Source organism: Muscardinus avellanarius (genome assembly GCF_963383645.1).
Source record: "Muscardinus avellanarius genome assembly, chromosome: 7".
NCBI classification, from domain to species: Eukaryota; Metazoa; Chordata; class Mammalia; order Rodentia; family Gliridae; genus Muscardinus; species Muscardinus avellanarius.
The window spans coordinates 64,947,301-64,969,527 of record NC_137793.1 but is presented as its reverse complement, the minus strand read 5'-3'; the positions used below and the strand labels follow the sequence as shown (position 1 = coordinate 64,969,527).

The following is a 22,227-nucleotide window of genomic DNA, read 5'->3' as shown; positions in this document are numbered from 1 at the left end:
TCGGCTACTCAGTGAAGTCTCTCAGCAACTTAGTGAGACCCTGTTTCCATATAAAAATATAAAATGGGTATGGGAGTGTAGCTTGGAGGCAGAAGGCCCCTGGGTTCCATCCCCAGTACCACCAGAAAAAAAAAAAAAAAGAAGTTGCTTATGAGATAAAGATATATAAAAAAAAAAACCAGGATGGCTAATATTAAATAACAAAGAGGTCCAAATTTACTTTCTGAAATTCAGAAATAGATAAAATTTACTAAAAGAATAGTTTAATGCATTTTAAAAGCAAATAAATTTGGCTTACAATACATGGAATTTATTGCACAGAATAAAATACAAAACTATCAGAGTGGGCTGCCAAAAAGGACATTAAAAAAACTGTTTTAGCCAGGTGTGGTGGCGCATGCTTGTAATCCCAGCATTCAGGAGGCTGAGCCTGGAGGATCGCGGTTCGTGGACAGCCTCAGCTTCTTAGTGAGGCCCTTTGCAACTCAGTGAGACCCAGTTTCAAAATAAAGAATAAAAAATTAGGGCAGGAGGTGTAGCTCGGAGGTCAAATGACCCTGGGTTCCATCCCTGACCTGCCCCCCCACCAAAAAAAAGAACTGTTTTAAACTGGATGTGGTAACCCATGCCTGTAATCCCAGTACTTGGGAAGCTGAGATAGGAAAATCTCAGGTTTAAGGCAAGCCTCAGCAATTTAGCAAGAATCCTCAGCAACTCAGTGAGGCCCTGTTCCAAATATGGTTTGCCATTTCAAACAACAGTATGTTATTAAGTGAAACATTAATATGTTCAAAGAAATGGAAAAAAACCCCAATATTTATATTGCCAAAAATTAAGAGAACTTTAAAGTAGGATGTTTGTCATATTCCTGCCCTTAAGAATAAATAAATGTTACTCAGTAAAGCATTTCATCTTCAGGAAAACTATATAAATAGCAAATCATTTTAAACAATATTTTTAGTAGTTTTAGTTCAATCTATAGACTTTTATAGTTTTACTGTCTTCATTAAGACATTAAATCTTAGCCTTTTATTTTTTGTTTTGTTTTTGGTTTTTTTTTGGTGGTACTGGGGTTCCTGGAAGCCCTTCTACCTCCGGGCTACACTCCCAGACCTATTTTTTACATTTTTATTTGGAAACAGGGTCTCCTAAGCCAGCGCGCGCGGCTGGCTTCGAACCTGCGCGATCCTCCTGTCTCTGCCTCCCAAGCGCGGGGATTACAACCGTGCGCCACCACGCCCGGCAAATCTTAGCCTTTTAAGCAGGCAGGGTGGTGCATGTCTGTAATTTCAGCACTTGAGAGGCTGAGACAGCAGGATCTGAGTTTCTAGGCCAGTTTCTGAAACTTAGCAACAAGCTGTTTCAAAATAAACAAAAACTTTGCCTTTTATTGTCTATCTTCAAAAACTATAAGATACAAAAGCAGCAAAGACATATTTTCACCTAAGAAAATAAAATAAAACATGGTGGGGTAGGGAGTTTCAATACTAGGCAAAAGCTCAAAAGAAAACACAATATAAAACCCCAATACCAACTGGTAAAGCCTAAAGTCTTTCCCACTTATCATGTGACTAATGAATTATTACTTCACATTTTCTATTTACAGGCAGCTGTCTGCCTCACTAGACTTGGGAGGAGCTTGCATGAATCAACTTTGGGGCATTTCGCCTGAAATTTAGGTAAAACCAAAGGTATTATTTGTGCTGTATTTATCTTCCTGTTGCAAGAACTATCATCATACTTGGTATATAACAAGATATATAATGTATATAGTTATATATTACTATACATTGTTCTATACTGTAATATTACAATATAGATTGTTTATACACACACACACACACACACACACACACACACACACACACACACACACTTTATTTTCTGTGTGTGGAACTGGAGATAGAACCCAGGGGCATTCTACCTTCAGGCTACATCCCTATGCCTATTTTTTATTATTTATTTTGAAACAGGGTCTCACTAAATTGTAGAGTAGAGGGCTTCACTATGTAGCTTAGTCTGTCCTTGAACCTGTGATCCTCCTGTCTCAGCCTCCCAAATGCTGGGATTACAAACATGCGCCACCACACCTAACTGATAATAAATATCTTTAAATTGGGTTTTTATAGAACTGATGATGCAACTTAAAAACTTAGTGAAGGTATATTATGTGCTAGCTGCATATTAGAAGCACATACAGCTGGGTGTGGTGGTGCACGCTTGTAATCCCAACATTTGGGAGGCTAAGACAGGAGGATCATGGTTCGGGGCCAGCCTCAGCTACTATTCAGTGAGGCCCTTTGCAACTCAGTGAGATCCTGTTTCTTTTTTTTTTTTTTTTTTTTTTTTTTTTTTTTTTTTGTGGTACTGGGGTTCCTGGAAGCCCTTCTACCTCTGGGCTACACTCCCAGACCTATTTTTGCATTTTTATTTGGAAACAGGGTCTCCTAAGCCAGCGCGCAGGGCTAGCTTCGAACCTGCACGATCCTCCTGTCTCTGCCTCCCAAGCGCAGGGATTACAAGCGTGCGCCACCACGCCCAGCTAACCCTGTTTCAAAATAAAGAATAAAAAATAGAGAGCTAAGGGTGTAGTATCCATTCCCAGTACCGCAAGAAAAAAATAGTACATATCTATATACTTATCTCTCCACCTAAATAATGCCAATGGAGGGGGAATGAATAAACACAAGAATCAATGAATCTGTATATAATTGTACAATAACAGAGCAGGAGAAATATATAAGTTCAGAAATGTTTAAATAAAAATCTGTGAAATAAAATTTTCTTAAAATAATCTTTATGCAGATAGAAAAGTGAGGGTTCCTTTGAAACCAAATTGATGTAATAATGTAAAGAAATAACCCAGAAAATATAAATTTTAAGTTTTTAATGTACTATAAGGTTAGGATCCCACAAAATACCAGGAAGAATTAAACATTTTTAAAGCAAGGAAGAAACTTCCACAGCTACTTCCCAGAGTGAAGAAAGCCAGGTGGGGGCAGAAGTCTTTCCCAGGCCTCACAATTACCAACAAAAGGCAGGCACAGAGCAGAGCTGATGGGAAGGCAATCTGCCACCTCTCCAGCATACCAACCTTATATTGAACTTGTTATGAGCAAGTCAATAGTGAGGCAGCTAGAGTGACCATATAATCCCAATGCACTGTAAGATGAAATGTAAAAGAAATGTTGGTGGCAGGTTTTAAATAACACTGACTCCCAACTCTTTCCTAAATAAATTAAAGGGTAAGAGGTGTGTGTGTGTGTGTGTGTGTGTGTGTGTGTGTGTGTGTGTGTGTGTGTTTTACCAGGGATGGGACCCGGGGACATTGTACCTCCGAGCTATGCCCCAGCCCTATTTTATAGTCTTTTTATTTTTGAAACCGGGTCTCACTGAGTTGCAAAGGGCCTCGATAAGTAGCTGAGGCTGTCAGCGAACTGCGATGCTTCGGTTTCCACCTCCCAAATACTGGGATTACAAACATGCGCCACCACGTCCAGCCTGGTAAGTTTTGACAGAAAATCATTGCTGGGCTAATTGAGAATGTGGAAATATCTGCATCCTGAAAACCTTTCTCTTGTCAGGGATGTGAAACTGAAAATAAAACTGTTCTATTCAAACTGAGGTCAAAATACTTAAAAGGGAAGAGACATAATTCAAACAGAGTTCCCAAAAGAATAATATCCCTTTGGAGCAATGAAATAATTCTGGCATTCCTAAGAAAAAAGTTTTATATTCTTGAACATCTATTTAAGTAACACTATAAATATTGCCATACTCCATATACTTGAAAGCTATTTACTTATCACATCTTAGTCTAGATGAATGAACAATAAGCTAGTGTGTGTGTGTGTGTGTGTGTGTGTGTGTGTGTGTGTGTGTGTGTTTTCCTGGAGATTAAAACCAGGGGCATTCTGCCTCAGGGTCTAAGTTGAGGAGGGCCTCACTAAGTAGCTGAAGCTGGCCATGAACCTGTAATCCTCCTGTCTCAGCCTCCCAAGTTCTGAGATTACAAACGTGTGCTACCACATCTGACTTGGGCTACATTAAAAAAAAAAATGTGGCTGGGCATGGTGGTGCATGCTTGTAATCCCCGTGCTTGGGAGGGGGAGACAGGAGGATCGGGCAGGTTCAAAGCCAGCTGTGCTAGCTTAAGAGACCCTGTTTCCAAATAAAAAATATAAAAAATAGGTGTCTGAGAATGTAGCCCAGAGGTAGAAGGGTTTCCAGGAACCCCAGTACCACCAAAAACAACAACAACAACAAAGTGTTTTTTTTATGGTCTCATGCAAGAGACACTTCAGGTAATTTTATTTTTATATGTAAATAAGTGTTTTATTAGCATTAATTTTGGCTCTGCCAATTTATTTATATAGCCCAGAAATTAATAGTTTAAAATGTTCTAAAAAAAAAAAAAGTACAGAAGAGAAAGACATACCATAAGTCCCACGATACTGAAAGAAGGCAGAAAAAGTACAAGCATCCAGGTATAAAAGAGTACCAGAGAAGTGGAGTCAAAGGACCAGCTCACCAAGGAACCCAGGGTAGCAGTAAGAAGTCTGACAAGAGGGACTGGGGTCTTAGGTACACAATGCAATGGGTTCACAAAAATCCTTTTTCCTAACAAGGTGAAGTTGATTCTAGTAGAATCTGCAGAAGGGACTGGGACACACCATTTCCTGGTGTTCACTCATCCAGTCAGTGTCTTCAAACAGGGATATATGAATTTAAGCCTTAATCAATGGGGACCAGTGATACTAATTCTGAATAAGAAAAAAAAATTATGTGTTCTGTGTTTAGTATACTTTCACCACAGAAAAGATCAGAACAGTACTTGCAAAATTAATTCCTCAGCAAAAATTTATTTTTTCCTATATGACTGGCACTATCACCACAGGACACTCCTGAAGATTTCCAGAAGACAGAAGTCATCTGTTTTCTCATGTGAATCATCTGAGATTAGAAATGCTCAAAAAGTAGCAGGTCTACCTTAGAAGAATTGTTCTTGGTTTCTTTACATAGGTAGCTTGTAATATTTGCTTAGCCCCCTTCCTAATCACCCCTCAATGTCATCTATGATATTTATAGTGCCTTGCAGGTATTTCTGACCATGTCTCATCTTCTCTATACAAGTATTAGTCCCACATGGACAACAGTTTTAAACCCTTTCTTTCTTTTCCTTTATTTGGGGGGGCGGGAGGGTGGTGGGAGGGAACTGAACCCAGGGGCTCTCTACCACTGAGCTATATCTCCATCCCTTTATATTTTGAGACAAGGTCTGGATAAGTTGCTGAGGATGGCCTGAAACTTGTGGCCCTCTTACCTCAGCCTCCTGAGTAGCTGAGATTAGAGGTGTGTGCCACTATTCCAGTTGAAAATTGTTCTATCTTAAACTTTGCACACCTGTAATCCCAATACTTGGGAGGCTAAGACAGAAGGATGGCAGTCTAGTTAGAGGACAGCTCCAGAAACTCAGAAAGACTCAGTTTCAAAATAAGAAATTAAAAAGGTGGGAGGAAGTGTATCTTGGAGTTAGAATGCCGCTGGGTTCAATTCCCAGTACCAAAAAATAAATAAAAAATTATTCAATCTTGCCTAAATTATAAAGGCAGGAATGCTTAATGTTAATTCAAAGGCAATGTTCACGTGGACATGCTCTTAGCTAAGAATGGACAGGAACAATCTATTGGTACACCTAATATACACTGAAAATGAAAAGGGGTGTTTCTTCTTACAGGGTTCCTGTTCAGTGTATTTTGATGAAGGAAGCCCAAGACTAGCGAAGGGTTTAGAAATATTACAAGTTCAGCTTGGCATGGTAACCCTTGGCTGTAATCCCAAGAGTTGGGAGGCTGAGATAGCATAGCAAGTTCAAAGCCAGCCTCAGCAACTTGCCAAAGCTATCCCCAACTCAGTAAGACCTGTTTTGAAATAATTAATAAAATCGGGTTAGGGGGAAGAGGCAGTATGCTCCTGAGAGCTCAATCCTCAGTACAAAAAAAGAAAAGAAAGGGAAAAGAAAGAAAAGATAGCAAAAAGAAAGAAAAGAAACATGAAAGTTTAAGTCAGTGAAACAGAGAAGACAAAGCAGCAAGAGAGTAAACTCTGAAGCCTTGGGAAGTAGGCTTTTAAACTTTGCTGAGGTTTCTCAGCTGCTCTTTTAGGTATGGTCAGATTGAGTTTGGGGGGACCAACAACTTTTACACAGTTTCAATCCTTAATTTGAATTGTTATATTGTGGGTTCGTGGTGATTTCCTGGCACCCACTAGTGTCTCACATTCCTGTTTAAGTCCCCCAACCTTACAGAAGGTGATGCAGATGGCCTTTTAAAATCCTTCCTGTTCCCAGGTTCTTTGCCCTGCCTCAAAATCATATCCAAAATTAAGCTATGCAACAGGTTTGGCTGCTGCTGTATGTTGTGGGCATTCCCATCAGAGTAGAAATGGTTCCTGTAATTCATTTCTTAACATTAATAGACAACAATATAGATGCTATTCGATTAAAGCCTCTCTTTACTCATATAGATAAAAACATTCTACAGAGATATCAAACTTTTTGGCTGTTTAATATCAGCAAAAGGGCCGGGCGTGGTGGCGCACGCTTGTAATCCCTGCGCTTGGGAGGCAGAGACAGGAGGATCGCGCAGTTTCGAAGCTAGCCGCGCGCGCTGGCTTAGGAGACCCTGTTTCCAAATAAAAATGTAAAAATAGGTCTGGGAGTGTAGCCCGGAGATAGAAGGGCTTCCAGGAACCCCAGTACCACCAAAATAATAATAATAATAATAATAATAATAATAATAATAATAATAATAATAATATCAGCAAAAATAAGCCAGGCATGGTGGCGCACGCTTGTAATCCCCGCACTTTGGAGGCTGAGACAGGAGGATCACACAGGTTCGAAGCCAGCCTCAGCTACTGAGTGAGGCTCTCAGCCACGTAGTGAGACCCTGTTTCCAAATAAAATATAAAATAGGTCTGAGTAGAAAGCCTCTGGGTTCCACCCCAGTACCACCCCAAAAATACATACACACACACACACACACACACACACACACACACACACACACACACCAGCAAAATGCCTCTCTAATTCATGACCAATTAAAAAAACTTCACAAATACAGGTAAAGCCACTGTAGGCAATTTACTATTCTCACGCAGGAAACCGTGAAAATAATTATGGATGATACCTGCAAGTCAATTTTTTCCCTTCTTTTTTGTGGTACTGGGGATTGAACCCAGAGGCATTCTACCTCTAAGCTGTACAACCCAGCCCTGTATTATTTATTATTTTGAAAATGAGTTTCATTGAATTGCTGAAGGCCTTGCTAAGTAGCTGAGGCTGGCCTTGAACCTATGATCTCTCCCTCACAAGTACTGGGATTACAGGTGTGTACCACAATGCCTGGCTCAGCACCATTACTAAATTTAAAGCTTACTGTAAAATATGCCTGAAGACAACTGCGGACACAAGTTAGACCTGCGCCAGAGAATACATTTTAAGTTGCCCAAGTGCCAGACAAGCAGAGAAGCAAGAATGTGAAGCAGATGGAATAGTGTCTGTAGGACAACAAACTTTAGGCTAAAATAACTTTTTTAAGATTATGAAGCCCAGATTTAGCACAAAGATAGTAACTGCCTTTTTTAAGTCATTTACTTGTTCCACTTTAGAGCAGGACAAGATCTCCTAAGTCCTATAACTAAGGCTAAAGCTGTGCTCACTAAAAATCAGACTTGAGTTACACTCAAGATAAAGCAGCATTCCAAAACTGTTAGTGATTGGGGCTTAAAGATCATCAGAGTTAACTATTTTAAAATTCAGTATATAATAGTATATAAATAATTTATTTTAAATAATAATTCACATATTATATGAATCCATATACATATTTAAAACATAATTTTGAAAAAAAAATCACAAAAATAAAAGTCACAACTGTACTGAATAAGTAGAAAGCAGAAAAACTTTATAAGAGGCAACTAGAAACAGCAACAACAAGTAGTTGTGATGAACAGAGGGTAGTTGCAAACCTAAATGATGGGCAGTTTTTATGTTAGGAACAAAAAGGGTCATTAGACCTACATTTCCCCTTTCATCAGGAGATGATGATAAAAGGAATTAGAAATAATCTTTGTCCACGTCTGGGACTAAGAAAGTCCCAATTTAATTCATTCATTCATTTATTTATTCATTTATTTATATTTTTTGTGGTACTGGGGATGGAACCCAGGGGTATTCTACCTCTGAGCTACACCACCAGACCTATTTTTTAATTCTTTATTTTGAAACAGGGTAAGGGCCTCACCAAGTAGCTGAGGTTGTCCTCGAACTGAGATTGTCCCGTCTCATCCTCCCAAATGCTAGGATTTACAAGCATGTGCCACCACGCCTGGCTAACAAAGTCCCAATTTTAAATGCCAGCTTCCTCATTCTATCTTCTTCATGGGGATAAAACACAAAATACAGAAAGAGAATTTTTTTAAAACAGGAGGAAAAGCTGTTTCAGGCAAAGCTAGGCATTATCAACCTACATTAAAGAGCCTATAAGGAACAATCAATTCCCATTGAATAGACAACTTTTGAGATTTCTTTTATAGACTGGAGATAAAAAGATGACAGAAGTTCTGTTGTCACTAACTCTTCCTCGTAAGTTATAGCAGTAGTCTTCAAATGTTCTTGTTCTTAGTACCCAATTCTTTATATATACTTTTATTGGCCCATTATAGTCTCACATTATAATGCAATCGTGTTGATAGTAACGTACATCCACACAGCACTGGGTGGGCTTTCCCCTGGCTTCCTCCCCATTCTCCTCCCACTCTTCCCCATATACGGTGCTAAGATTGACATTGGTATTCTCACATATGTACATAATGTCAATGACAGTATTTCCTTCATTAATCCTCCCTCTTTCCTATACCACTTCCCTGGTTCCACTAAAGTTTTTCCTCCTCCATTATCTGGAGTCCCTCCAATATCCCAATTACTTCCTAGCTTCCACATTATTAGAGAAAATATATGACCCTTCACTTTCTGTGACTGGCTAATCTCACTTAACATGATGTTTTCCAGGTCCTTTTATTTTCCTACAAATTACATGATTTTCTTCTTCTTCATTGCTGAGTAGAATTCCATTGTGTGCATATCACACAATTTTGTAACCCATTTATCTGTTGATGGACACTTATTTTGGCTATTGTGAATTGTGCTACTATAAGCATGGATATGCATATATTACTGTTACTCTGATTTCAGTCCCTTTCATACTCAGGAGTGGTACAGCCAGATCAGATGGTGGGTCCATTCCCAATTTTCTGAGGAATCTCCACGATGATCTCCATAGCAGCTGTACTAATTTGCAATCCCACCAACAATGTAGAAGAGTTCCAATTTCCCCACATTCTCACCAACATTTTTTGTTGTTTGACTTCTTGATGATTGCCATTCTGATTGATTGGGGTTAGATGGAATCTCAGTGTAGTTTTGATTTGCATCTCCCTGACTGCTAATAAAGATGAACATTTTTTCATGCATTTATTGGCCATTTGTATCTCTTCTTTTGTGAAGTATCTATTTAGTTCAGTTGCCCATTTTTCTGATTGGGTTATTTGCTTTTTTAGTATAAAGTCTTTTAAGTTCTTTGTATATTCTAGATATTTGTCCTCTATCAAAGGGATAGCTGGCAAAGATCATCTCCCATTCTGTAGGCTTTCTTTTGAGACTTCTGATGGTGGCCTTTAATGAGCAGAAACTTTTTAATTTAATAGCATTCTACTTATTCTTCTTTTGGCTTCTGGACCTTTGGGGTCTTATTAAGAAAGTTTCTACCTGTGCTGATATGTTGGAGCGTTGGACCTATGTCCTCCTCTAGTAGCTTCAAAATCTCTGGTCTAATTTCCATCTTGATTTGACTCCTATGCAGTGTGAGAAGTAAGGATTTGGTTTCATTTTTCTACAAATGAATAGCCAGTTTTCCCAACAGCATTTGTTGAAAAGGCTGTCTTTTCTCCAATGCATGTGTTTGGTGTCTTTGTTGAAAAACAATTGACTATAAGTATATAAATTTGTTTCTGTATCTTCTATTCTGTTCCATTAGTATATATGTCTGTTTTTGTATCAATAGCATGCTGTTTTTATTACCATAGCTCTACAGTATAATCTGAAGTCAGGAATTGTGATGCCTCCTACATGGTTTGTATTGCTGAGAATTGCTTTGGCTATTCTGGGTTGTTTCCCAATACAAAATTTATAACTGATTTTTCTAGGTTTATGAAGAATGACATTGGTATTTTGATAAGGATTACATTGACTATGTAGATACATTTTGGTAGAATGGCCATTCTGATATTTATTTTGCCTATCCAAGAGCCTTAGTACCCAATTTATACTCTTAAACATTATTGAAGATCATACACAGTGTAGTAATCCCAGTACATGGAAGGCTAAGACAGAATCAGTTTCAAAGCAAGCCTCAGCAACTTCCTCAGCAACTTAAAAAGACTCTCAGCAACTTAGTGCAACCATTTCAAACTAAAAAATAAAAACGGCTAGGAGTGTAGCTCAGAGAAAGAATGCCCCTGACTTCAACCCCCAGTGCCCACCCACATAAAATTATTCAAGATTCTGAAAACCATGTTCATTCCGGTTATAGTGATCATAATTTACTGTATTAAAACAGAAATTATTCTAGTTTAATATCTAGTAATTCATTTAAAAATAATTTAGAAGCTGTTAAATCTAAAATAAGTAGCATTTTATAAAAAGCATTTTCCAAACGTGTGTCTACATGAAATGAGAACAACATACTTTAACATTTGTATAAATCTTGCTGTAGTTTGGATATAGGTTATTCCCCAAAGGTTTGTGTTGGAGGCTCAGACCTTGGGTTTTTGGTCCTGTTTGCCAATGTGATCTCTCACCCCCAAAAGTACAACCATCACACTGTGATGCCATCTGCCATGAGACCCTCACCAAAGCTGAGCAGAAAAAAGCCTGTGTCATGCCCTGGAACCATCAAGTAATACAGTTCTTTTCTTTATAAAATCTTCAGGCATTTTATTATAGTAACAGAATATGGACTAATATAAATCCATTTGGTATTTATTTATTTATTTTGGTGGTACTAGGGGTGGAACCCAGGGACTTTTCTACCTCCAGACTATACTCTCAGACCTAAGTTGCTAAAAGCCTCACTAGGTAGCTGAGGCTGGCTTCGAACCTGTGTGATCCTCCTGTCTCAGCCTCCTAAGCACTGGGATTACAAGTGTGCGCCAACATGCCTGGCTGCTGTTTGGTTTAACAGAAGACAGTTGGATTCTTTCATTTGCTTTTGCATTCAATGTTGCAGTACGCTGTTTTGGTTAAAATGTACTAAAGAAATAGAGGTTCTTACCAACCCTCTTGAAAGGTTTAAAAGAAGGGCCTTAAAGGTCCTTGAGCCACACTTCTTGAATCCATACATGAGGATTTTTTTTTGTGTGTGTGGGTCTGGGGTTGGAACCCAGGGGCACTTGACCTCTGAGCTACATCCCCTGCTCTAATTTTTATTCTTTATTTTGAAACCGGGTCTGAGTTGCAGAGGGCCTCAGTAAGTAGCCGAGGCTGTCCGTGAACCGTGATCCTCCAGGTCTCAGCCTCCCGAATGCTGGGATTACAAGCGTGCGCCACCACACCCGGCTCCTAAATGAGGATTTTAAATTAAAGATTCCTGATTCTACATTTGGTTTAACCCAAAAGAAAATCAGAATCTAAAGCAACCCAAACAGGAATAATCTAGGCATTAATCCCTCTAATGAAAAGGAGGTCTGTAGACTTAATTAAGAGGGTTAGTTACTACTATCAAATGTTTAAAAGCCCAGCAGAGTGGTGCTGTAATTCCAGTGCTTGAGAGGCTGAGACAAAAGAACGGTCAAATATTCTGGTTATTTAAACTTTTCTTATCAGTATCTGGCAGAATTGCAAGATCCTCAACAACAGTTGGTGACTACAAGATGTAAACAACAGTTAGTCAGAACTAGGTGTGGTGGTGCATGCTTATAATCCCAGCATTCCAGAGACAGGAGGACTGTGGTTCACAGCCAACCTCAGCTACTTAGTGCCGTCACCCTTTGCAACTCAATGAGACCCTGTTTCAAAATAAAGAATAAAAAAAAAAAAAATAGGGCTAGGAGTGTAGTTCAGAGGTAGAATTGCCCCTGGGTTCCATCTCTAATACTACAATTAAAAAAAAAAAAAAAAAAAGAACTTCTGGTTGGTTTTAGACTTAACCTGGTACAAAGATCAGGTCATTGTCAGCCCCATACAAAGAAGCTTAGTTTCTGAGTTAGTAGGATTCACTAGAATACAAGATGTGCTTTGTTTATTTAACTTTCCAAAAACACTGATAATAATTATTTCAGACTACTTCAGTAGCCTTGTGGGCACAGGCTGGTGACTGCTCTAATTATAACAGATTACAACAACTACAATGAAAAAAAATGACATTCACATGTACTATATAGGCTAATGCTGTTACTAGATTTACTAAACTGTGAGTTTAACATACTGTTCTGTAATTTTACTTTAATATCAAATTAAGAAATTAACGAGGCTGGGTGTGATGGCGTACACTTGTAATCCCAGCATTTGGGAGGCTGAGACAGGAGGATCTCAGTTTAGACAGCCTCAGCTACTACTTAGTGAGGCTCTCAGCAACTTAGTGAAACCCTGTTTCCAACTAAAGTATAAAAAAAAAAAAAAAATAGGCCTGGGAGTATAGCCTGGAGGTAGAAAAGCCTCTAGGTTCCATCCTCAGTACTACAAAAACAAAAAAAGCCCTAGAGTTGTGTCTCTGTGATTTTCTTTATAAAACTAAACTTTGGCTCCCAATAAAATTCAAACTTCTACTTAACTACATTTGTATTTTTTCACTTATTGCTCCCAATCTACTGATTTTCTTCATATAGCCAAAATAATTTTAGGTAGCACATCGCATTCAAAAAGTATGATGCTGTCCCAGAGTTCTCTATTAATGATATTTTGAGAACAGATAAGTCAGAATTTTTTATTAATGAAAAAGATTATCTAAGGGTGAAGTACAATATTGGTTTTCTGTTTAAACCCATTGATTCTACCACGGTTTGAATTTTCTCTTCAGTATCTACTATTTCTGCTTTCACTTGGTAACTTAGAGGAGCAGCTATGAGAATGTCTCATGGCCTCCAGCAGCTATCTATTCAAACCATGGCTAGCCTTCTTAAGTACAGCTTTGCTCAGATTATCTCTCTTGCTCAAAAACTTACACTAAACCTCTATAACCCACAGCTCTCATAGGCCCTTCCTGATCATACTTACCTTTCTGAATTTATTCCTATGAGACCAAACAACTCCCTGATCTACAAACATCTCATGCTTCCCACCTTGGCACTTGTAAACCTTTCCCAGAGCTTGATGTGCCTTTCACCTTCATTTCCCATGTTTATATTTTATCTATCTTTCAGGATCTGACTCAGAAAGCTATTTTGTCAACTTAACACAATCCCTGATTGCTCAGGTGAGAAAGTTCATCCCTTCTCACACCCATACAGTATTTTATCTGTATGTAAACATGATTTTCTCTCGTGTTATGGTTGTGCCTTGTCTCCCCTATATGAGAAGATCCTTAAGGACAAGGCTTTTATCTCATTTTCCTTTGCATATAGAGGTACTCAGATGATGGGTGAGTTAATTTTGCATGAAAAAAAAAAGATCTACCAGATATGTCTTTATCAAGGATAAGAGATTGAAGGAAATTTAAAAGTCTGTCACATTTCTCTAAAGAAGTTAATTTCCAGTCAGCTAACATTGTATAGTTTAGAATACCAATGCCCTTTCTCACTTAATTCCCATAATCATATGCCAACATAAGCATTTTCATGAACCCTACTGTATAAACAAGGAGACAACTTCAGGGAAGGTGACCTGCTAGCAGAGGGGGACAAACTGGAGATTTTGGACTCCAAATTCAGGTTATTTACACCAACTAATGATAAGCACCCTAACAGTTTACTAAAAAACACAAAACAAAAAGTAGATAAAGTTTTTCCCTTTTCTTTCTCACCCTAACCTGACTTCCCTCAAAAGCCTTTTTAAAAAATGCTTTGGAGATCTTTAAGCAGAAATAGGTACGTCCACCTGAGCAAAGTCATAACTCTCCACGTCCATTTCCCTAACTGGAAATTGGGAATGATAGCAGACACATTAATCTTGCATAAGTGTGAAAAATGTAAATGTATATGGGAGCCGGGCATGGTGGTGCATGCTTGTAATCCCAGTGCTTGGGAGGTGTGGTCAGGATAGCACAGGTTCGAAGCCAGCCTCCGCTACTTCGTGAGACTCTCAGCAACTTAGTGAGACCCTGTTTCCAAATAAAATATAAAATAGGTCTGGGAGTGTAGCCCAGAGGTAGAAAAGCCCCTGGGTTCCACCCCTGTATCACTCTCTCTCTCTCTCTCTCTCTCTCTCACACACACACACACACTATAAAATAAATGCATAAATGGGGAAGACTATGGAAGAAGTATAAGAATAAGCAGGACATAACAATATCCACACAAAAGTGTCCTACTCACCCAATCCCCCAAACCTGTTACTCATTTAATTCTAGTGAGCAGTTAGGCCTTAATCTGTTTCAAAAATGTTACTTCTCCAATAAGATTGGTTAGTTTAGGCAAGTAAAAGGTGAAAGCAAAGATCCCAAGATCCAAGTAATCCTTTCCAGGTCCAAACTTATATACTTTCATGAATGTTATCTTAATAATGTACCCCAAATAAATTTGTCCAGAACCAAATTTGTTATCTACTGCATAGTACTTCCTCTAAGGTCTCTTCCCAATCAAGACCATTTACACCAGTGGGACAAACTGACTGATAAACCTCATCTTCATTTAAAGCAGTGCTCTCTCCTCCCTGGAATTCCATCTTACTGAGAGTGAAAAGAGGCTGAATTCTGAAATCAGACCTGTGTACAAGTGCCACAAATACAACTGTCTAGCTTGTAGGCATTTGGGCCAGTCCAGTGAGCTCTTATAAACCTCAATCTCATTTTTGAAACAAGGATAGTACAACCAACTCCACGAGGTTGTTATAAGATTATCTGTCAAGTATATGCCAGATTTTAAAATGTGTGATCATCACTACTGTCTCAGAACTGTTTTAGTGACTAAATGAGGACATAGTCCATTGTACTTGTCCTAAAGCACAAAGTTGATCATATCAAACATTTATTTAGTGATTCTCCATGATAAAATGTATACTATTCCTCAGTAAGACACCAGCCCTTTCCAACCTTTCCAGTTTCATCTTTTGGGATTTTTCCCCCATACAAATGATCAGGTCCAAACCACAACATGGTTCATCTGTTGTTTCCCAGCTGCTCCATACCCAATGCCTCCAAGATTATCTAAAATACACTTATGAAAACTAATCTCTCTTCAAAACACACCTCAAACACCATCTTATCTTCAAACATTTTTGCTGAACCTGAAATTTTCTTTGGTGTTCCAAAGGACTTCATACTCCACTCACAAGCTGTATCCTAATTTTTCTGGCCTTCTATCTAACTCAGTGTTTTTAAGCTTTAAGGTGCTTATCATGACTTCACCATGGTGGCATTATCCCTATTGCCTAGCACAGTACCTATGCACAATATGTGTTATTGGATGGTATTTTTAAGTACATGTAATATTACTTCCACTCTTATTAGCAATCTAGAAATTAGCAAACTAGAAAATTAGAATGCTACTATAAGCCGGACATGGTGGGCTGCACTTGTAATCCCAGTATTTGGGAGGCTGAGACAGGAGGATCACAGGTTCATAGCCAGCCTCAGCTACCTAGTGTGGTCCTCCACAACTTAGTGAGACCATTTCAAAATAAAGAATAAAAAATAGGGCTGGAGGTGTAGATCGGAGGCAGAATGCTGCCCCCAAGAGGGAGAGACTGCTACTATAAACAAAATATTTCTAGAAATGTTCTTTAGATATAATTCAAAACATGCCATAAAGAGATTAAAATAAAGCTGAGACTAAAACTCATACAAATCCTCATAATGGAAGGTATGTGAGAGCAGGTTACCATTAAGGGGGAGAAATAAATGGGATCTCAATACTTACTATGAGATCTAATGAAAATTTTCACCACAAGAAGGGTATCTCTGACTATGTTCTCATTCCTTATAGATTAAAAAGAATAAAATACAATCGAGCAGAAACAGTCTTTTAGTTAATGTTTAAGTATTTCAAGGTTTTCCTTTTGCAACACTATACTTCATCTGGTCTGAGCAGAACAAAAGAACCAGGACGTGCATTTATTTCTTTTTTAAAATAAGGATCAAGGCTGGGCGTGGTGGCGCACGCTTGTAATCCCCGTGCTTGGGAGGCAGAGACAGGAGGATTGCGCAGGTTCGAAGCCAGCCACTAGCGCTGGCTTAGGAGACCCTGTTTCCAAATTTAAAAAAAAAAAAAAGTAAAAATAGGTCTGGGAGTGTAGCCCGGAGGTAGAAGGGCTTCCAGGAACCCCAGTACCACCAAAAAAAAAAAAAAAAAAAAAGGATCGAAAGACTTGTTTTCATTTTCAAATTACTTGAAGTTTTCAAAAAATAAAGCAAGCCAGGAGTGGTGGCACATGCTTGTAATCCCAGCATTTGGGAGGCTGAGACAGGAAGATCGTGGTTCACGACTAACTTCAGCTACTTAGTGAGGTCCCTTGCAACTCAGTGAGACCCTGTTTCAAAATAGAGAATAAAAAATTGGGCAGGTGGTATAGTTCAGAGGTAGAATGCCCTAGGGTTCTATCCCAAGTACTGCAAAAATAAATAAATTAATTTAATTTAAAAAAACAAAGCAGACTCTGAGAATTTACCTCTAACAGCCATCATAAGGAATTACACTCTAGTTTATATAATCCATAATTATTATTTATAAACTGAACAAATAAACTTGATAAATAAGACAGAAATAAAGAATATCAGTTTACAGAACATACTTGTTTAAAATTGAAGCTGGGCGTAGTAGTGCACACACTCGTAATCCCAGTACTTGGGAGGTTGAGACAGGAGGGCCAAGTTGGTTTGAACCATCAGTGACTTAGTGAGGCTCTCAGCAACTTAGTGAGACCCTGTTTCCAAATAAAATAGAAAAAAGGTCTGGGATTGTAGCACAGAGGCAGAATGCCCCTGGATTTCATCTCCAGCACCACCAAAAAACAAACAAACAAACAAACAAAAATTAGCCGGGTGCGGTGGCGCATGCTTGTAATGCCTGTGCTTGGGAGGCTGAGACAGGAGGAACACACAGGTTCAAAGCCAGCCTCTGCTACTTAGTAAGGCTCTCAGCAATTTAGTGAGACCCTGTTTCCAAATAAAATATAAAACAGGTCTGGAGTATAGCCCGGAGGTAGAAAGCCCCTGGGTTTCACCAAAAAATAATTAAATTGAGTCAATTTCCATTTGAGAAAGAAAAAAATATAGTACCATCATTTGGTAAAAAGAGAGTACTAATTCAGCTTTTTAAAAAATGTTGGGACATGTGATTTCTATTTTTAAATTCCAAATATAACTTACTGTATTTAGTACCTCCTGTACTTTACAATATATTAGATAATTGCAAACCATGTTAAAAACAAAATAAGGGAAAACATCCCTGCCACTCACCTTGCTCATAAAAAATGAAAATATTAAATACACACAAATTCATACAACACAGAGAAACTTGTAAAGATCAGAAGGCTAGCCTCAAAGAAAGATGTTTCTTAATTTTAAAAATCTGAGGATTAAGAGGACTTGGGGGTATGGACAGGGAAAGTAGAAGGAAAAATTGTTTGATTACTTTTTTTTTTTTTTTTCCCCCCTGGTACTGGGGATGGAACCCAGGGGAATTCTAACTCCGAGCTACACCTCCGGCCCTGTTTTTTATTCTTTATTTTGAAACAGAGTCTCACTGGGTTGCAAAGGACCTCACTAAGTAGCTGAGGCTGTCTGCAAATCACAATACTCCTGTCTCAGCCTCCCAAATGCTGTACTAATTTTTTTTTTAAGAAAGAGGATTAATGATTTTTTATTTTTTATTTTTTTTGCAGGTCTGGGGATGGAACCCAGGGGTATTCGACCTCCAAGCTACACCCGCTGCCCTATTTTTTATTCTTTATTTTGAAACAGGGGTTCACTAAGTAAGCTGAGGCTGTCTGTGAACTGTGATCCACCAGTCTCAGCCTCCCAAATGCTGGGATTATAAGTGTGCGCCACCATGCCTGGCAGGGTTAGTGATTTTTAAATCATGCTCTAGAGAACCCTGTAGAAGCCTTAGTGGCCCTGGGCCTGACCCATACATTAATTAAAGTAACTCCACCTCCCCCCATTTATATATTGAGCTTCAGCAAAGATTTTGTTTGAACAAAGGTATCCATAATATTAAAAGCCTGAAAATAATGAAGGACTAAACACTAATGACAATGGTAAATATTGACATTAACACCTAACAAAACATAAACAAATATTAAATATGGAAAGTGGTTTTAAAAAGTGATGAAACAGGTACGTCTATAGTTGCTTTTCCTTTATGAGTGAATCTGTCCTTTTTTTTCCCTGATCAATTTTCTCAGGTTATTGGGAAACCAGTTTTCTCAGGTTATTGTATTGGGAAGAGACATGCAAGTAAGGCTTTTTCAACTTCATTTTGGCAGAAAGAAAACAGATGATTTCAGCAGGGAATTGGCAATGGACCCAAAGCAAATAGCTTTGGCAGAAGACAGGATCACACTGAGAGGCAATACTACTGAGTATGTTTATTTAGATGGATGGGAGGGGCCAATATAGTCATGCTGGGGTAGAAAACATACCTATCCTATTTTTAAAGTCTGCATGAGAAATTATATTACTTCCCCAGGATACTCTTAATTCTTAACATCTACCTCTTCCTAGGCTTCTACTTCCAGGCCAATTAATACCATAAAAAAATGAGAAATTAGCATTTAAAATAATCTACAAAAACAATCATTTCCTAAATAAATCAGACTATTTAGAACATTAATCATTTTAAAGCTTTCTTGTCTCTAATGAAAAAAACTATAGAACCAAAAGCTTGTATGCCAGCAACTTGGTCCACAACACAGAAATGGCTGAGATAGATCTGTTTCTCCTGCCATTTCTTCTCATTCCTCAGCCCATCGTATTACTGGTTGAGACTGTGACAAAGAACAGGGTATCAAAGTCTAAGAAGAACTCCATTAATTTTTGTTGTTGCACCAAAATGCTTCTGTAGCTAGTGAAGTAACAGGCCATTTTCCTATTTCCCAAACTTTCTACAATGTCAACAGAACACTATTTCTTACTGCTTATTTCTTTACAAGAGAAGATGATTGAATGTCTCTACATTAATTCTTAGTTTTAAAGGTTCAAGAGCTGAAAGAAAATGACATTATTAGCATTTGCATTTGAAAGCAAATTACTTGACTGTTCACTGATTAAAAACAATCCTTTTCATTTGGAAGATAAACAATCATTTGAACTGTGTTAATTAATATTTAATTTCTAATATTCCTAGATCCTCTTTTGAAGGCTTAGAAATAAAAATAATGGTAGTTTATTCCTATTGTGTGGTTGACAAATGTCACACATATAATATTCAAACTGTGCAACTGACCTATTTAAGATATTAAGAACGATACCAGTTTTTTCTCTGTGGTAGAACTATGGTGAATGAAAACAACTGTATACTTATTATAGAAGCTGATAAAACACCAATGCCTGCTATAAAAGTACACTTAGGCAAAGATAGTAAAAGACTTTCCTATGCTATTTTCCGGACTTATAATGTGTTCCAGTGGTTTATTTCCCCAAAACAGATAAAATATGAAGACAAGATACAAGTTAATTATAGATATTTCCTCAAAAGAAGACCTAATTTAAAACATGTACAGGTAACAAGATAAACCCGGAAATCTGTATTTGAAATAAACACATGAACTAGATGCATCAATCCTTTTTACAGTAAGGCAAGATATGCCAGGTGTGGTGGTGCAGGTTTGTAATTCCAGTACTTGGGAGGCCAAGATTGGAGGATGACGGTTTCATCACCAGTCTCATCTACTTTGTGAGGCCCCCACAACTTAGTGAGACCCTGTTTCAAATTAAAGAATGAAAATATGACTGAGAGTGTAGCTTAGAAGTAGAATGCCTCTGGGTTCAATCCTCAGCACTGCAAAAATTACATTAAAAAAAGAGGCAACGCCGGGCGTGGTGGCGCACGCTTGTAATCCCCGCGCTTGGGAGGCGGAGACAGGAGGATTGCGCAGGTTCGAAGCCAGCCGTGTGCTCTGGCTTAGGAGACCCTGTTTCCAAATAAAAATGTAAACATAGGTCTGGGAGTGTAACCTGGAGGTAGAAGGGCTTCCAGGAACCCCAGTACCACCAAAAAAAAAAAAAAAGAGGCAAGTAGGTTTTAAAATTCTATACCTTCAACAAAATAGCAAATTTTCACCTATAATACCTTGCTATTAAAATACATAATCTTTGTTTATATCATTAAGATCACTATTGGCAAGAATTATCCTATTTATTTTTATGTCTTTAAAAAGATTTTTTTATTATAAAAAATTATCTCTTCAGAAGAATAACCACAGACTGGTATATTTCCTATTCTATTTCTTAAACCAACATAAAACTAAGCTTATTCCTGACATGTGGTTTTAAGTCCTGTGAGTTCTTTAAAGTGATTATTTCTATGCATCATCTAAGAAGCAGGCAGTCAGAGGAGATGCAATTCATGGCTTGTACCACCTGAGGGCACTCCTCAAATCCTCAGACATCTTTGAGAATCATGTTTTTATCTACTAGGAAGGAGACTTTCCTTCTTCTATTTGAAGTTCCTAAGGTCAATAGTGGCTTAAAAAATGTGTTTCATAAAACATGTGTTTGGTCGGGCATGGTGGCGCACGCTTGTAATCCCCATGCTTGGGAGGCTGAGACAGGAGGATCGCACGGGTTCAAAGCCAGCCTCAGCTACTTAGTGAGGCTCTCAGCAACTTAGTGAGACCCTGTTTCCAAATAAAATACAAAATAGGTCTGGGAGTATAGCCCAGAGGTAGAAAGCCTCTGGGTTCCACCCCCAGTACCACCAAAAAAAAAAAAAAAAAAAAAAGTTTCCCGGTAAGAAGTAAAGTAGCAATAACCGTTCATAATTCTTATCTAACAGCATCTCTGCTGGGCCTCACATCCTAGCAATAAGAGCTATGTGTATCAGGATAAACCAAGCTAAGTCACTTCAGCTGACAGGGTTAAAAATAACTAGACAGACTAAGAGCACAGGATCATTCTTCTAGACTACATGTTTATCATCAATATAAAAGTTCAAATTTTTGCAGAAAACCAAAGAAATTCAAGTATTACTTCAAATACATGATATAAAGGTTGACAAAAAGATTTGCTTTAACACATCCATAGCACTTTGGCTGAAGAATACAAGGAAAGCAGGGACATCTTACCTGCTTCCTGTGAATTTAACACCTCTAAGGCATGCATCATGGCACTTGCGAAGACATTGGCATCCTCCTTGCTGCCAAAGTTGAGACCATACACCTGTCTAGCGTCTCGCCACTGGTGGAAGGTCTGTGTAGCTTGATTGTACTTCAATCCTTTAGGAATGGCACAATTTATCACGACCTGAAAGACAAGGGTTCTTTTTATATACAACCAGTTACAAATGGCAAGATCAAGGAAGTCTACAAATCCTAATTGCATATATCCAATCAAACCTATTCCTAACAGATCTTCTCCCAAATGGTTAGAACAATTATCTAGGGTAAAAGCAATCTGCAGTAATGTATGATAAAACTTATACTGTCTGAGGGTCACAAAAGTCTGCTTTTAGAACAGTAAGTAAATCCGCTGGGTGTGGCGGCACACACCTATAATTACAGTACTTGGCAGGCTGAAACAGGAGGATCACAGGTTCGCAGCAAGACTCAGCAATGTAGTGGAACTCTCAACAACCTAGTGAGACCCTGTTTCAAAATAAAAAGAGGTAGAATGTCCCTGGGGTCATCTTTAGCACCAAAATAAACCAAAAATAAAACAAAAAAAAAAAACCAATAAATCAGAAAAACAAAAGAAAATCTACTCCCACCTCATTAAATACAACCTAACTTGTTTGTTGAAGTAATACACAAAAATAGAGCATTAACAGGGCTCCTCTTAACTCCTCCCATCCACT

General features: G+C 38.3%; 1 protein-coding gene across 1 annotated transcript in view; it reads right to left on the bottom strand.

The window, feature by feature from the left end:
- ENAH (ENAH actin regulator) overlaps positions 1–22,227 on the bottom strand; it is a gene marked incomplete at both ends in the record, with an annotated part of 166,385 nt that overhangs the window by 56,728 nt on the left and 87,430 nt on the right. Inside the window, one exon of the mRNA XM_080698912.1 lies at positions 21,500–21,677. Coding sequence (XP_080555038.1) covers positions 21,500–21,677 — 178 coding nt within the window. The remainder of the gene's footprint in view (positions 1–21,499; positions 21,678–22,227) is intronic.